The sequence below is a fragment of the Harpegnathos saltator genome, unplaced genomic scaffold (assembly GCF_003227715.2).
Source record: "Harpegnathos saltator strain DR-91 unplaced genomic scaffold, Hsal_v8.6 scaffold485, whole genome shotgun sequence".
Lineage (NCBI taxonomy): Eukaryota > Metazoa > Arthropoda > Insecta > Hymenoptera > Formicidae > Harpegnathos > Harpegnathos saltator.
This window is the reverse complement of record NW_020230299.1, coordinates 989,320-1,004,527: the sequence shown is the minus strand read 5'-3', so window position 1 is coordinate 1,004,527 and position 15,208 is coordinate 989,320. Positions and strand designations below refer to the sequence as shown.

Sequence of the window (15,208 nt, the reverse complement as noted above, 5' to 3'; positions counted from 1 at the left end):
CTTACTATTTCGCTATCTAAACGGTGATCTTATATTGTAGATCACCGTTTAAATAGTCAAACGTCCCTTCATTTTTTGCCGCATAAAAAACTGTAGATCACCAGGTTTCACAAAAATAGGTTGATTTCTTGATTTTCGTGTCCACCATATTGGATTCGCCATTTTGAATTTCTTTATTCTTTTAATTTCACATTTTGCATCTGAGAAAGCTTCCAAATGTATAAAATTATAACAGATACCAATCTATTCATTTATAGTGCACTTCTAGATGTCAGTAACAATGCCAACTATGCCTACTTGGAATTTGACAAAATATGTTATCATTAAAACTGAGCTAAAAACAGACTAAACCGAATCTATATATACAATCTATATACCACTTTTTAGAAGAAGAATTCACCTTTACAGTGATGCAAAGAAAACGAAAATATCTCCTTTTTTAACCAAGTTGTGGATTCTTAAATGGATGCTTAAATTTCTGGTAATTATAGTTACCAGTAGGTGTTAAAGGATTTAAAGGCGTCTTATGTCCCGACATTTTGGACACTGTGTTGTCTGGGAAGTTACTAATTTACTCATTTGCATCATTCAGTAGAAGGGAACAAGATCTTTCGCTTTCGCATTCGCATTTCGCCTTCGTTATAGCCACTTTCGTTACAACCCTAAGTTAGATAACAATTTCGCTCATGTGCGAGCCTGCCATCCTTGCAGTCCCGACGGGAGTTGAGCCATCGCGGAAGTCGATACGCTTCGTCCCTTTGCACGATCAAGCGAAAAATCGGAATCGCGCCCATTACATCCACGTAGCTCGGCGACACTCTTGGCCTCGCTCTCGTGTCGTCTTTCGCGCTTTTCACACTCCACATTTGTGAATTCCCCGTAGCGGCCGCCTCTCGCGTCTTCGAAGAAGCGCCATATTTTCGTTTGACCGCGCGGAGGACGCCTCTGTTCAATTTCACGGCACGTGAACCGTGTCGCGCAAATTAGAACCTTCCGTCCTCCGGCGTCACTTCCGAATCGACTTTGACGGCGTAGTTGGCGGCGATCGTCAGGCATCACGCAAGTAAGTCTCATCAGCGGCGAATTCAGCAGTAAACAGAGCGCTTTGATGCTCCCTTCTTTTTCCCGTCGCCAGTTTCCCCGCGGCCGCGCGCGCCGACGTGATTTCCTGCTCTCGCTGTTGCGTAACGGTCAGTACTCTAAGGCTAAGGGAATCTAAATCCGCAAGCGACGACTCTGCCAAATGCTCTTTTTCCGGCCGCGAATAGCGCGCGCGTCCGCGCGAGTTTAGTCAGCGCGGGTCGCCAATTGGCGAAAGCGCGCGATGTTTACCGGCTTCGCGGCTAACGGAAGTGCCGTACATCGCGAAACATTCACCAGCGAGAGGCGCTCCACCTTCGCCTCTGACGGTCTTAAATTGGAATTTTTTGATTTATGCATTGGCCATCGGCGCGGCCAGCAGCGAATGGTACTTTTGGTGTCGCCGCGCCTCACTGATTTACGTGTAAAACGGTCAACTGCGTGTAAGGAATTAAATATACGGCTGACAGAGAGCGAATGAAACGAATCGACAAATATTTATACTACTCTTTGATGACTGAGTCGAGGTTGATCGAAACGATCAGCAGAAATCTGCGCAGCAGTGAATGCGTCAGCTCGCAACTGATTCGGAAAGCTGTGGAACCCGACGATTCTCAGATTATGTCACCAGGCGAAGTCGAGTTAAGGAATCAGTAACATCGGTGCTTTTAGCTTGCACGACGCGACATTGGCCGAGACAATCAGTCTCTTAACCCTTTGAGGCACGTTTGAGGCATTTTTCAGAAAATCCGAATCACATGAAAATTTATATATGGGGGTTTCTGGGGCCGCTGATGACGAATCCGTTGTCAGATTTTCACAATTCAAGATGGCAGCCACAAATATGAAAAATTGCGATAATTTCGATGACAATGAGTTTTGGAGTTCGGATTCGCAATCAGCGATCTTGAAAGCTAACCAAAGTGCAATTTCAGCTAATCATATAAACATTTTATGATTCGCCATCTTGGAAAATGAATTTTAGAATGTGGACCTTAGATTCGTAATCAGCGACCTCAGAAACTAACCAGAGTACAATTTTAGCTAATTTAATAAAAATTCTATGATCCGCCATCTTGAATCCATCATCTTGGAAAATTAATTTTGGAATTTGGATCTTAGATTCATAATCAGTGACCCAGAAAACCCCCCAATCTTGATTTTGAGCATAAAATTTACTCATAGTTCGTGGAAAATGATATTTTCGTAAAAATATGTATTTTTCACACTTTGTTTATTTATAACAAATGGACAACTTATGCAAAACACTTTTCAACCTTTCATGTATGTTCCCATATCGTATAAGAAGCTAAAAACCGCAAAAAATCCGACAAGAATCTCTCAAATGTGAAATATTTTATGAAAATGTGAGAATAAATAGGTGGTAAGTATACTTACCACTATGCCTCAAAGGGTTAAAAGACACGAAGACGGTTAGTCTGAAATGATCGATATTTCTTTGCTCCACAGCCTGGACGCGAGAAATGGCAACTTGACTGCCGCCGTTCACTGGGCGGTTAGCGACGATCTCGGGAAACGGACGTACTTCCAGATCGGCGACGGTCACCGGGCGAAGCTGAAAGTCACCAGGGTGACGTTCAAGGACCAGGGGATGTTCAGGTGTAGGGTGGACTTTATAAACTCGCCGACGCGGAACTTTCGCGTAAACTTGACTCTCGTTGGTAACTATCGCCATTGCCTTTCAAAGAGCGCGATGACTGACCGAAGGATACCGATGTCGTCGTTACAGCGCGCCGTTACGTTACGTTTTGCTTCTTCCAGAGGAGCCAGCTAACCTTGTGATATACGACGGTACGGGACGGGAGGTGAAAGGACCGGCTGGCCCTTTCCTGGAGGGTTACGACCTCGCTTTGACCTGTCAAGTGTCCGGGGGTATGTATAAAATAAAGAGGCTGATCAAAGTGAAAACATTAAAGAAAGATACTTGGACGCTCTGTGCAATCAGTAAGAACGAGAAAGCAATAACTGGATGCGATAACTTAAACGTTACTACAATCCCAGAATACAAAATAATAATTCAAATACAAGATGGTGATTTAAGTATAATTTAAACGATAATTTAGTTAATGATTCAATAAAATATAATATTGTGAGGCTCGCGATGCACTGTCGGCTTTTATTCGCTTCTAGGCTTTTCACCTTGATCGTCCGGAGGTAATCCGCGTTTTGTACCAAGCCTATTAATCCTTGAACATTGGAATGTTTTTACCTCCTAGATAAAAAACTACCAGGATTTTTGTCACTTCCTATCGACTTGCTAGGATGAGTGAATTTTCACCCATTTTAAGTTTTTTTATTCTTTTTTTGAGTACACATGAACAATAAATATTTGGTAAAAATTTGTAGCAATGTGTAAAACAGTTTTAAATCACATACAATTTTTAAAAGAAAAATAATCTTTCACTGTAAAACAAATTTCTTTTATTGGAACATAAATGGCCTAAGATATTTATGGATATTATAAATCCTAGCAGGACACCGCTGTATTTAACGTGCTGCTGTCATGTGTAAAAAAATATCATCAGGTGAATCTTCACTCATCCTACTGTTGAAGGGTTAATCGCGCCCCTTGTTGTATCCGCGAGGACATTTTTGAAAATTGGCACACTTATATACACAGGCAGACCAAAGCCTTCGGTAACGTGGTGGAAGGACGGCCAGTTGCTGGACGCCGTAGTCGACACCGCGTCTATCGGCTCGCCGAGTAGATTTACAGTGAACCACCTGTTCATCGACCGGGTCACCAGGTCACTGTGGGGAGCGAAGCTCGAGTGCCGGGCTCAGTCTGGACCGATAGGGAGAACTACCGTCCGCGAAGTGCCCCTCGACATATATCGTAAGCGCCACACATCTTTCACGATTGTACCGCGTGATTGTATTGGATGATTGCATAAGTTCGTGCCCGATTTGAAGATAAACTTCAATAGATTAAATTTTAAAGAATACCGTTTTATTAATCAATTATACAGTCTCCATTCTTCTCCACAATTGTTTTCCAACGATCCTACAAGCTTGTCGATTTTCCATTTTCGAAGAAAGGACTTGGCGTTCCTTGAAAAAAGTTCGTGGTTCGAAGTGGTCTTCGACAGCTTCCTCGGACTTGAGATTTTCGCCATTCAAACTATTCTGCAAAGACCGGAACAGATGAAAAGCTAAAGGCGCAATATCTGAAGAATATGGTGGGTGCTGGGAGAATTTGCCATTGCAACTCCCGCAGTTTTCGCAGCGTCCCTGTTGGGCGACGTGTGATCTAGCATTGTCGTGGTGGAAGATGATGCCTTTCCGATTGGCAAAAACCGGACGTTTTTCTCGAATAGCCGCATCGAGTCTAGTGAGTTGCTCACAGTACTTGTCCGCCGTGATTGTTTCGCCGCGTCGGGATAGTTCGAAATGAATAATTCCCCTGCAATCCCACCAAACATACAGCAACACCTTCAGTGGATGCAGGCCAGCTTTTGCGACGGGTTCTGCACCTTCAGCTACTTCTTTCCAGGTCCTCTTTCGCTGTACGTTGTTGCACAGAATCCAATTCCCATCGCTTGTTACTTTTCGATCCAAAAAAGGCTCTTTTTTCTTACGTGCGAGGAGAGTAATGGCGGTTCAGCTTATTCCTTTTAGTCAAAAGATGCGGCATCCATGTATCGAGCTTGGAAACGTGTCCAAGATTTTTTAAATGGCGAAACACGACTGAATTATCAGTTTTCAGCCTCTCAGCAATCTCCTCAGTTGTAATCCTTGAGTTTTCTTCCACTAGGGCACACACAATGTCGTCGTCAATGCCAGAAGGCCGTCCAGAGCGAGGTTGATCTTCCAAGTTGAAATCGCCATTTCGAAATCTGCCAAACCACTTTTTAACTGTCCGGAGAGCAGGAGCACGGTCCAAATAAACGCTCTGAATGTTTTTTTATGCAGTCCCAACACTCACGCCTTTCCGAAATTACATGCCGCAAATGCACCTTTTCGTTCTCCATTTTTTGAAATCTCTCTTACGCACAAATCGACTTATCTGAACGATGATCTGAACGATGTTAAAGTGACACGAGACACTGTCACCTATTCAGTGCACGCAACATAACCAAACGAAAACACCGGAGCTCCGCTATGCGGTAAGTTAACACCGTTTATGAAAATCGGGCACGAACTTATGCAATCATCCAATATATTTACAGGCGCGGTCCCGAATGATCGGAAGCGAGTCGGCCGAGAGAATACGGACCGAGATTACGAGCTAACGAGCTCGTAAATCTCTCCTCGCGATCGTCTTATCACCGCCGCGCCGCGCCGGCGCGGCGGGGCGGTTTTCTCAACTTTCCGTCAACGTCCGCGGCCGCGTCCGAGCGGCGACGAAATGCAAAGCGGGCGTTTCGAGGAAGCGGACCATAAATGCCGCGCTAACGTGACATCTGCTTAAAATAAAATCGTAGAAACTGCGTACTCGCGCGCGCACGCTCTCTCTCTCTCTCTCTCTTTCTCTCTCTCCTCCCAAGGCCGTCCTCCGGCTCTCAAAGCACGTGCTAAAACGGCGCTCTCGAGCGGCGCGTGTTAAAGGGCTCTCTTGGCACACGTTTTATCCGATCGACACGGCGTACTTCCGCTCCTTGCGTTCTCGCCTCTCGCACGCGCTCTCGTATTTATTTTCGGGTCGAGCCGAAAAATATGAGCGGGATGGCCCGTCGCACTTTGCCCATGAGAGGCCTCGAGAGCGTTTCTTCCGCGACTCTCCTCCCGGAGTTGTGTACAAACGGCGGAATTACACAGCGATAGATCGTCCCTCCCGCGCCATTTAATTTCACCCCCTCCGCCCTGAGCTCCCGCGCTCCTCCTAGGACGCGGCGCGAGGAAAGAAATTTAAATATAGCGCGCGCGAGCGCGAGAGCAACTGACCCGCGGCCGCGGAAGCGCAGTGAATTCTTACGATTCCGCGCGGATCTCCTTAAGGTCCTTTGACGGTCGCGTTTCGCGGAATTGTCGGCTAAAAGTATAAAAATATCGCGGGCATCTGGCACCCTCTCGGATCGTTATTTTCGTCGACATCGAAACACGCTCGGTTCGTAGTTTTTTCCATCAGCGGGACTCATATTTCGCGTCTGCGCCCGCGGATGCGGATTTCTGCCGGCGAGGGGAGAGACAGAGAGAGAGAGAGAGAGAGAGAGAGAGAGAGACGGAAAACAAGATGGAGAGCAAAAGAGCGGCTGCGCTGCCACGTGCTCCTTGCCTTTGTCTCCGCGCGCGACGAGACGCGAGGATGCGAGAGCGAACAGCTCCTGAGGTGGCTGCGATGCATCGCAGAGAAAAAAAAGAGACGAAAAACAAAAAAAGGAGACCGCGAGACTCTCGATATCTCGGTCAATCAGGATTCGACCCTTGATGCGCTTCATTCGCGCCGTTTCTCGCACCCTAGTGAAACCGGCAACGGTGAAGATCGTTCTGAACGAGAGCCAGATCTTCGCCGGCCGTCCGATCACCGCCAGGTGCGAAACCTGGGGTAGTTCCCCGGCGGCCAGGATCATCTGGAGGCTGGGCGAGCAAGTGATCGGCGACCCCAACGTGTCCACCACGCAGAGGAGCAACACGACGGTGAGCAAATTGGTGTTGGTCCTCGGCAGGGAAGACGACGAGAAGGAGCTGTTCTGCCGAGCCGAGAATCCCAGATTTCCCGGAGGATCGCTTGAGGAGGTCAAAACGCTTCGCGTCTTTTGTGAGTATTGTAAGAAATATTTAAACTTTTATCCGGGTAAACGTGTCAGCACAGTCAGCAACAAAGTGAATATAACCGACAGTCAAGCTTATACTACTGTGTCATCAAAAAGTATTCAAATTTTATTTTTAAAAATCAACATTACGATTCAATCATCAGAATTCTTATAGTCTCCGTCAAAGTAGTCCCCATCGCTCGCAACGCTCATATGCCAGCGTTTGATCCAGTCCTGGAAACATCGCTCATACGCGGCAGACGGTATGTCTTTCAATTTACGCAGCGATTTTCCTTTGATGTCTTCAATCGATTCGAAACGCTGTCCGCGAAGTGGTTTTTTTCAGTAGGGGGAACAGGAGAAAGTCGCAGAGGGCCATGTCTGGCGAATACGGTGCTTGCGGCGAGCGGCACTCGTTGAGTTTTTGGAGAAAATTTTGGAGAAAATTCAGGTTCTTCGGAATGAAGCGCGATACGACTCGTTTTATATCCAGTATATTGGACAAAATGTGCTGGCACGATTCAAATGATACTCCAACTTCATCTGCTATCTCTCGCACAGCCAATCGACGATTTTGGAGCAGCAATTCTTTCACTTTCTCAATGTGAGCGTCATCCGCTGACGTTGATGGTCTTCCAGAGCGTGAGTCGTCTTCAACGGATTCTCGTTCTTCTTGAAACTTCTTAAATCACTCAAACTTTTATTTGTTTTCGATAAACAATCATCGCCATAAGCTTTTTGCAACATTTTGAATGCGTTTGTTAACGAAATTTCGTTCGCAACACAAAATTTCAAACAAATTCTTTGCTCCATATTTTTCGACATCGTAAAGCTTGAAGGAACGCCATGATTTTTTCACCAAATGTGAAGGACATGTGCATCAACTTAAGAAAGCAAACGGATTTGATTCACAGTTTACCTGTGATTTTAAAAAAATGAAGTTCGGACACTTTTTGATCACAGTAGTAGTAGTTAAATCCGGATTTCGGTAAACAGAGGAAAAAGAGAGACTGACGTGATAAAAGAGGCGATAAAAGAGACAAAAGGATTTACTCTCTTTGGTCTTGATTCGTTGACGTGCATAAAACAATTAGCTTTTGTTCCGCAAGTTTCAGCAATTCATTAGCATAGTTCAGATAAGCTACGTGTTTGCTTCGCAGGCAATTATTGGGTTGGCAACTAAGTGATTGCGGATTTTGTCGACAGATGGATTTTACACTTTTTTTTGTTTCGTTAACGTGTTCAAAGTACCTAACCTATATTTTTTTCTTATTGTTTGGACTTCTACCTCTCATTTAGTACAAAAATTATATCGATTAGTTCTTTAGTTTTGTTTTTATCCCAATTTAAAAATGGAAGAGCAAGACGTGCACTTCAGACATATTTTATTGTATTATTTCCGAAAAGGCAAGAACGCATCGCAAGCACGCGAGAAGTTATGTGCCGTATATGGGAATGAAGCCTTGAAAGAAAGGCAGTGTCAAAATTGGTTTGCCAGATTTCGTTTTGGTGATTTTTCATTGAAAAATGCTCAACGATCTGGCTGTCCAGTTGAAGTCGATGAGACCCATATCAAGGCCCATTATCGATTCAGATCGTCATAGCACAACACGTGATATTGCAGAGAAGATCAATGTATCGCATACATGCATTGAAAAAAATTTAAAAAAGCAAATTTAAAATTTTGAATTTTCATTCTTATTTAAAATCCGCAATCACTTAGTTGCCAACCCGCAATAGAATCTCCGCGATTAGGCTGAGTCGCTTGTATCTTCCTACACGTATCCAGCTGTATAATTAATTCTTTTTTAAAGCAATAATAATTTTACATATTTTTGGGCGTCCTTAGTATTCTTTGCCTTTTTTGAGCAGAAATCTTACTAATATCACTACTCCGTTCTTCAAACGTAACAATTGCAAAATCTCGCGCCCCCCGTTGCCCCTTTCCCCCCCTTCCCTCTCTTCCTCCGTCTTTCTCGATAGGAGTCGTAGAAATCGTTTTTTGCTTCTTCCGTCGCTCTCGCGTCACCTCGTCGGGTCCGAGGTCGAACGCTGTAATAAATAATGACGCAACGCTTCTACCGAACTACGAACAGATGCTCCGGTAGTCGTCGCCCATTTGGCCACTGGCTACGTCTTCGACACATTGAGGGAGGGCGACGATCTTATGTTGGTCTGCAACGTTCAAAGCAACCCGCCACCGACGCGAGTGATCTGGTACCGCGACGTAAGTAGAGAACTACCGGTCGGGAAAAAAGAGCCTCGTTATGAGTCGCCAGCCTGAGATGATGATTCATTGCCGCGGCTTCTTCTCTTGTGTCCTCGCAGGACGAGCAACTGGAGCACGACGTGAGCGCCGGGATTCTGCTGGCCTCCAAGTCGCTCACCATCCGGGAGCTCACGCTCGCGCACACCGGCGAGTATTCGTGCTCGGCCATGAACATCGTGGGCGAAACCCGCAGTCTGCCGCTTCTTATTCAAATAAAATGTGAGTACGCGATTTGTCCGCGCGGAGGTGAGGAAGAAACGTGAAGTATGAGCAATTGCTTCTGCCAAATCGTCGGGAAATATTTCGGATAACCGAGACAATAGCCGTCGGCTTCTCGACTGTATTTTATACATAAGATAATTACGAGATAACGGGGAAAGGGTGGAGATCCAACGAGCGGGTAGCGTTTGATCGAGTGCGTCTCAACTGAGATAAGAGAACATGTGTCTCTCAATTTGTCGCTCCGCAAAAACGAGTTCACCGAGTCTCGTCAGAGTCGAAGATGGATGCTCGCGAGAGTCGCGAGTGTGTTCACTAGGTTTGTTCCGAGATCGGTTTCGGAAACTTTTTGGTTTTGGTTACAAGGGTAGCAGAGGCCTCAGACTAATCGGCTGATCACGTTTGGACGTGATCACACAGCCATGTGCTAGTTTTGTTTACAAAACTTGTTGGTTGTAGCCATTAATTTTGTAGCATTTTGCAGCAGAGAAATCTTTTGTCGCTTGTTATCTTGACTTGAATCGATCAGCTGATCAATTACGGCACGTATCAGAGTTAGTTGGTGGAGGCCTACCAACCTTATGACCAAGAGCAAAGTTTCCGAAATCGACTTCGGAGGAGGCGTTTCTTTTTTTATCGTTTCGTTTATTTCTCACGATGACGCCCGGGAATGATGTCCGACAGACGCGCCGCGATGCCGAGAGGGTAACCAGTGGCGAGAGATCGCCGTGGCGCGCCACGAGACCGTATCGCTGAGGTGCGAGGTGGAGGCGGTGCCGGACGACGACGTGAAGTTTTCGTGGACGTACAACAGCACCCGCGGCGACGTGTTGCCTATGCCGAACTCGAGGGCCGAGAATAAAAGGCTTGTGAGCGTGCTGGAGTACACACCCGGGGTCAACGATTACGGCACGCTGGCCTGTTGGGCGAGCAACGGTATCGGACGGCAGAGGACACCCTGTGTATTCAACATAGTGCCAGCTAGTGGGTGTTAATCACGCCTGTTAAGCACACACGTTCCCCGCGGATTTCAGTAATAAAAGTCGAAACGCACAAACGCGAGTTACCGAGTTGATAACAGTATTCTGTGTGATTAGTACACAATGTGTGCGCGTTTCAGATATCATTATAGTTCCCTAATTATTACGGTCACGAGTTGCTAATTACACGGCCCCGAGAAGCGATATAATACGACTATATTTTAAATACTAATAATAATTGTAATTTCCGGACAACTGTATCTAGTTCTCCCTTTCACGCTTGACCCTTTGTACTCGGAATGCCAGCACGCGAATGGCATGCAAATTTATTCCGGCAACTCGGAATGCCAGGTATGCTGGCATGAAAAAGATTTAAAGATTAAAGACAGCAACGAAATAATAAAATGCAGCGACAATATTAAGGGAAATGAAGATCCTTTCTTGTAGTTTTCTTTTTCGGGAATTTAGAAATTATATTTGTATTAATTATCGAGTTGGTGGAAGGAAATGCGGAAATATTCCTCGAGTGCAAAGGGTATTTAAATCTCACGGGTATCGGGTGAGATCTCAATCGTCCAGAAGGCGTAGAACCGATTGTTCGCGGCGTGCGCGAGCGCGCAGGCGTAGAAGGGAAAGAGAATCAGAACCTTCTCGAATCTTCCTCTTATCGCGCAGAACCGCCGCAGCCGCCTACGGACTGTTCGCTGAGCAACGAGAGCAACTCGCTGGAGGTTAATTGCATCCCTGGCTCGGACGGCGGGTCGCCGCAGCACTTTCTATTGGAAGTCCGAGGATCCCCGAAGAATGCCGGGATCGGCCAGGTTGGCGAAGGGTTGTACAACACCCTTCAGACACCTCAGAGCGATCAGGGCCTGGTGGGAGACTCGCCGCCCATCTATCAGGACATGAATCCCAGCCCGAACTTCCAGCTGCACGACCTCGAGCCGGGCTACGACTATACGGTGTACATTTACGCGGTGAACGGCCGCGGCAGGAGCGAGCCCGTTCTCCTGGAACACGTGAGGGTCGCGGAGCCGACGGGCGGCAAAGTGGAGAGGAGCGGGATATTCTTGGAGGACCTGAAGAAGGCGCTGCCGCGAGCCAGCTCGGAGAACATGATCATCGCGATCGCATTGACAGGTACAGGTAAAATCGACGACGCCATTGGCTTTTTTTTAACAAGCACCTCACGCCTCGCTCACACCCCCGCGATCGCTCTCCACGCCATCGCTCTCCACCGGAAACGGAAGCTGCCCACTGCGCGGGTCGATTTTGCCTGAATTAAGCTCGCGCGCGCTTTGCATCGCGCGTAGCGGCTAGGCCAGAATTTCAGCTGGAAAATTATAGTGTACCTGTATGGCTAATACTACACCGGAAACGGAAGCGCCATTATATGGGTCAATCTCGCTCGCATTAACTTCGCGCTTCGCACTGTACGCCGATTTTACCCGCTCGAGCTCGAGCCCGAGCCCGAAGATCCAACTACAAAATTATCAGGCATTCGCCGGCCGACTACTCGGCTGCCTAATCGCCGCTGACCCTGATTTCTCGTTCAAGGCGTGGCGGCGTTGATTCTCATCGGCATCGGGATGATCATCGGCCTGGCGATCTGCAGGAAACGATCCGACATGCCTGTGTTGGAAGGCCCGGACGATTTCACCACGCCGTCCTACGTGCCGGGCCAGAGGGTCGAGCCGAGAATCCGATATTCCAACGAGAACAGGCGCTCGCAAAGGGCGAGTCTCTACGTGGAGGAGAACCGGAACGGTAGTAAGCCGCAGAGAAGGACATTCTTGCTCGCGAGCTACCGCGGGCTAGCGAGTACCGTCTCATTCGCATTGACGCGCTCGATTCCTCTTTCAGAACCGGATCTGCTTCACCAGGTGGAGCTGGACGAGTGAGCTAGCAAGACTAACCCGGCTGATCCTGCGTACGCTGAGAGGACGCTGAGGGACAATTGGCGAGACGCAAAGTCGTAGTGCAATATAACGTAGAATTCCATACGCAGAGATAACTCAGCCGCCGCGACGTTCGCGCAGATCGTTGCGTTCCGCCTGCGAGTCCGCCTCGAGTCTGTTCTCGAGAGGAGGAGAGAGAAAGAGGCACGAAGAGAGGGAGAGAGAGAGAGAGAGAGAGAGAGAGAGAGAGAGAAAGGAAAAGAGAAAAAGGGAAAACTGCGCGACACCGAGTCGAGGAGAGTCCACCGAGGTCTTCGTGCGAGTCGGGGCGAGTCATGAAACATTCTATTAGCTATTTATATTCGCTTTACAGGATAAAAGCTTCGCCGCGACGCGACGCGGAAGGTCCGCCGCGGAAATTTGTACTTTCAGTTTGTATAGAGCCTAGGGTTAACTGGTGTTGTTACAAAGTGTACAGCTATTTTTACTACGTAGACGGCTAAGAGTTTCTTGTGTATACTTCCGAGCATTAGCATATTAATACGTCGACCTAACAGGAAGAAGGGATGCGAGAAAAAAGAAGAAGGAAAAACCGTGATCTTGTGTACCTTCGTCGCGTAACAGAGCCTGCTTCGAAAAAAGAAAAGGAGACGTACCGCGCTGATTCTCATTCAGACGTACTCGCGGAATCTGTGCGCTCGCGACCGATCTTCGCTCGATCGACGCTCTCGCTTTCTTCTCGCGAGTGTCGATCTAAATTTCCGGCGCCGATCTACACTGTCCCATTTTTCGGAATTTTTTTTTTTTTTTTGAAGCAGTCTATAGTTGGTAAATTATTTGTATAATCGTTGATCAATACGGATCAATATTATTCCATACGATCGTGTAAATAGCTCACGTGCACCGATCGGCGTAGCGTATTCTAAGGAGACTAAACCACCGAGTTGTATTATTAGCGATTAATGCACAGAGTAAAACTTGAACGGATTATCTCTCGCAAAGGATCGCTCTTTTTCACGCACCCTCGCTCATTTACCTTCCGTTATTACATCCTGACGTTCCTTTTTTTCCGCGCGGCTCTCCCGCGCTGAATATTACAGAAGTTAATGCCCGTTGCGTGCTCGCCCCGGGGCGAAATTTGCCCCGCTAAGTTGGTCACATATGAAAGAATCAGCCGCGCCGTCGGTTAATCGCTTTATATAAATAATTTCGTCGTGACGTCGCACGACAAAGCGCACGAAAGTCACCGACATCAAAGCGCCGTTAATCGCCAGCAATTCGCCGATTATCAGCGACCGTAAAGCCCGCTCTCGCTTTGTTCATTTGATTATCGCGTTTCGCGCTGTCCGCTCGGCGTTATAATCGCTCATGCCGCCGAGCGTAGTAAACAAGCCGGCATTTAATACGTCGTGATATGATGCGGCGGTTTAAACGGATTGCAGCACAAATCGTAACCGCCTTTGAATCGCCGCGAGACGTTCCAGGGCTAAATGAAATTCGTCCTGGCGGTCGAGCGGTCGGTAAAGAGACATTTGGCGCGTTTTTCGCTGCGAGCCCGTCCGTGTGCAATTAATTTTCACTTTCTCCACGCACGCGGCAGGAGCACGCGTGGCTGCAAACGGTGCACGCTCGACGTCAAACGCCTCCTCTCCCTGTATCCTTCGACAGCCAGAACGCGACCTACGTTACCAGCCAGCGGTATCGCCGCGGAAACTGATACGTCCAACATCGCATCGCTCGATAGCGCCACTTGTACAGAGAACAGACACATTTCTGCTGGCGTCACTTTAAATGCGCCCTCCTCCCCCCCCCCACCCACCGCCCTGCGACTTTACAGATTCACAGCTTATTTTTGCTAACTAATGATTATGGCAGAGGGCGATAAGCCTTACAGCTTGTTCTCCGTGACTGTACTTTTTTCTCAATACAAAAAGAGAAGAAAGGACGTTTTGCGCGATTGGCCGTCGCATGTCGCGCTTAGCGCGACATTTTCGGTCGTCTTATCAGAAAAGTCTTCTTCGTCCGACGTGTTTCCGGCGTCGCACGCGAGGAACGCGAGTTAAAAGGTTTCGCCTTCGCCCGTTTCATTCCGATCATTTCATGGCACTTGCGAGTCTCCCGCTGATATTTCTCATGTTCACTTCAAGCTGCATGCTGATAATGGGCGATCTCGGCCTGCGGGAAATCGATCCTTTTCCTCGAAAAACCGGTTTTCTTAGATCGATCCTCTTTCGCTCGAGTTTACAAACCGATTCTTTTTCCCGATAAGGAGTCGACTTTCGATTCTTCTCGTTGATATATCGGGAGTACAAATTAGTTCGGTCCGTTTTTTCGTGTTGAAAGATGTATTTATTTCAAAACAAAATGAATGAACAGATCAATTAAAGTATTTTCCATCGCTGACTACTACTTTCTCCAATTTCTCAGGCAATTTTCGAATTCCATCTCGAAAAAATGACTCGTCTTTTGAGGCGATCCAAATTTGGAGCCAATTTTCGATATCTGCGAAAGAAGTGAACCGGTGACCTGCCAAATCGTGCTGCATCCTTCGGAACAACCAATAATCAGAAGGAGCAATGTCCGGCGGAGAATACGGCGGGTGCGGTAAAACATCCAATTTGAGCGTTTCCAAATATTTTTTTACGACTTTTGCGACATGAGGCCGAGCGTTGTCACGAAGAACGCCTTTCAACGTCTCTCGGTTTCAGTTCATAAGGCACTCAATTTTCTTGTTTTTGAATAATTCCCATGTCTCTCAATCGTACGGAAACGACTTGTTGAGTCACTCCCAATGATTCTGCAAGCTCCTCTTGCGTTTGACTCTGATCTTCTTCGAGTAACGCCTCTAATTCTTTGTCCTCGAATTTTTTTGGCTGTCCAGAGCGAGGCTTGTCTTCGACGCTGAAATCTCCATCCTCGAAACGTCGAAACCATTCCCTGCATGATTTATCAGTTGGAGCAGCGTCACCATAAACTTCAACAAGCATTCGATGGACTTCAGCTGCAATTTTCTTCCAATTAAAGCAGAACATTAAAACCTCCCGCAAA

General features: G+C 47.1%; 1 protein-coding gene across 4 annotated transcripts in view; it reads left to right on the top strand.

The window, feature by feature from the left end:
* side (motor axon guidance molcule sidestep) overlaps positions 1-12,979 on the top strand; it is a 28,109-nt gene extending 15,130 nt beyond the window's left edge. Inside the window, exons 3-12 of one of the 4 annotated variants that reach the window (XM_019840839.2) lie at positions 2,551-2,762; positions 2,863-2,973; positions 3,722-3,937; positions 6,503-6,799; positions 8,891-9,021; positions 9,123-9,282; positions 9,967-10,266; positions 10,938-11,402; positions 11,820-12,029; positions 12,126-12,979. In XM_019840839.2, the coding sequence (XP_019696398.1) occupies positions 2,551-2,762; positions 2,863-2,973; positions 3,722-3,937; positions 6,503-6,799; positions 8,891-9,021; positions 9,123-9,282; positions 9,967-10,266; positions 10,938-11,402; positions 11,820-12,029; positions 12,126-12,163 (2,140 nt within the window). In that variant the 3' untranslated portion in view covers positions 12,164-12,979. Of the gene's footprint in view, positions 1-2,550; positions 2,763-2,862; positions 2,974-3,721; positions 3,938-6,502; positions 6,800-8,890; positions 9,022-9,122; positions 9,283-9,966; positions 10,267-10,937; positions 11,409-11,819; positions 12,033-12,125 lie in introns of all 4 variants that reach the window. The other 3 variants (XM_025302313.1, XM_011139149.3, XM_019840838.2) reach the window with 3 other exon arrangements.
* The last annotated feature ends 2,229 nt before the right edge of the window (positions 12,980-15,208 follow it).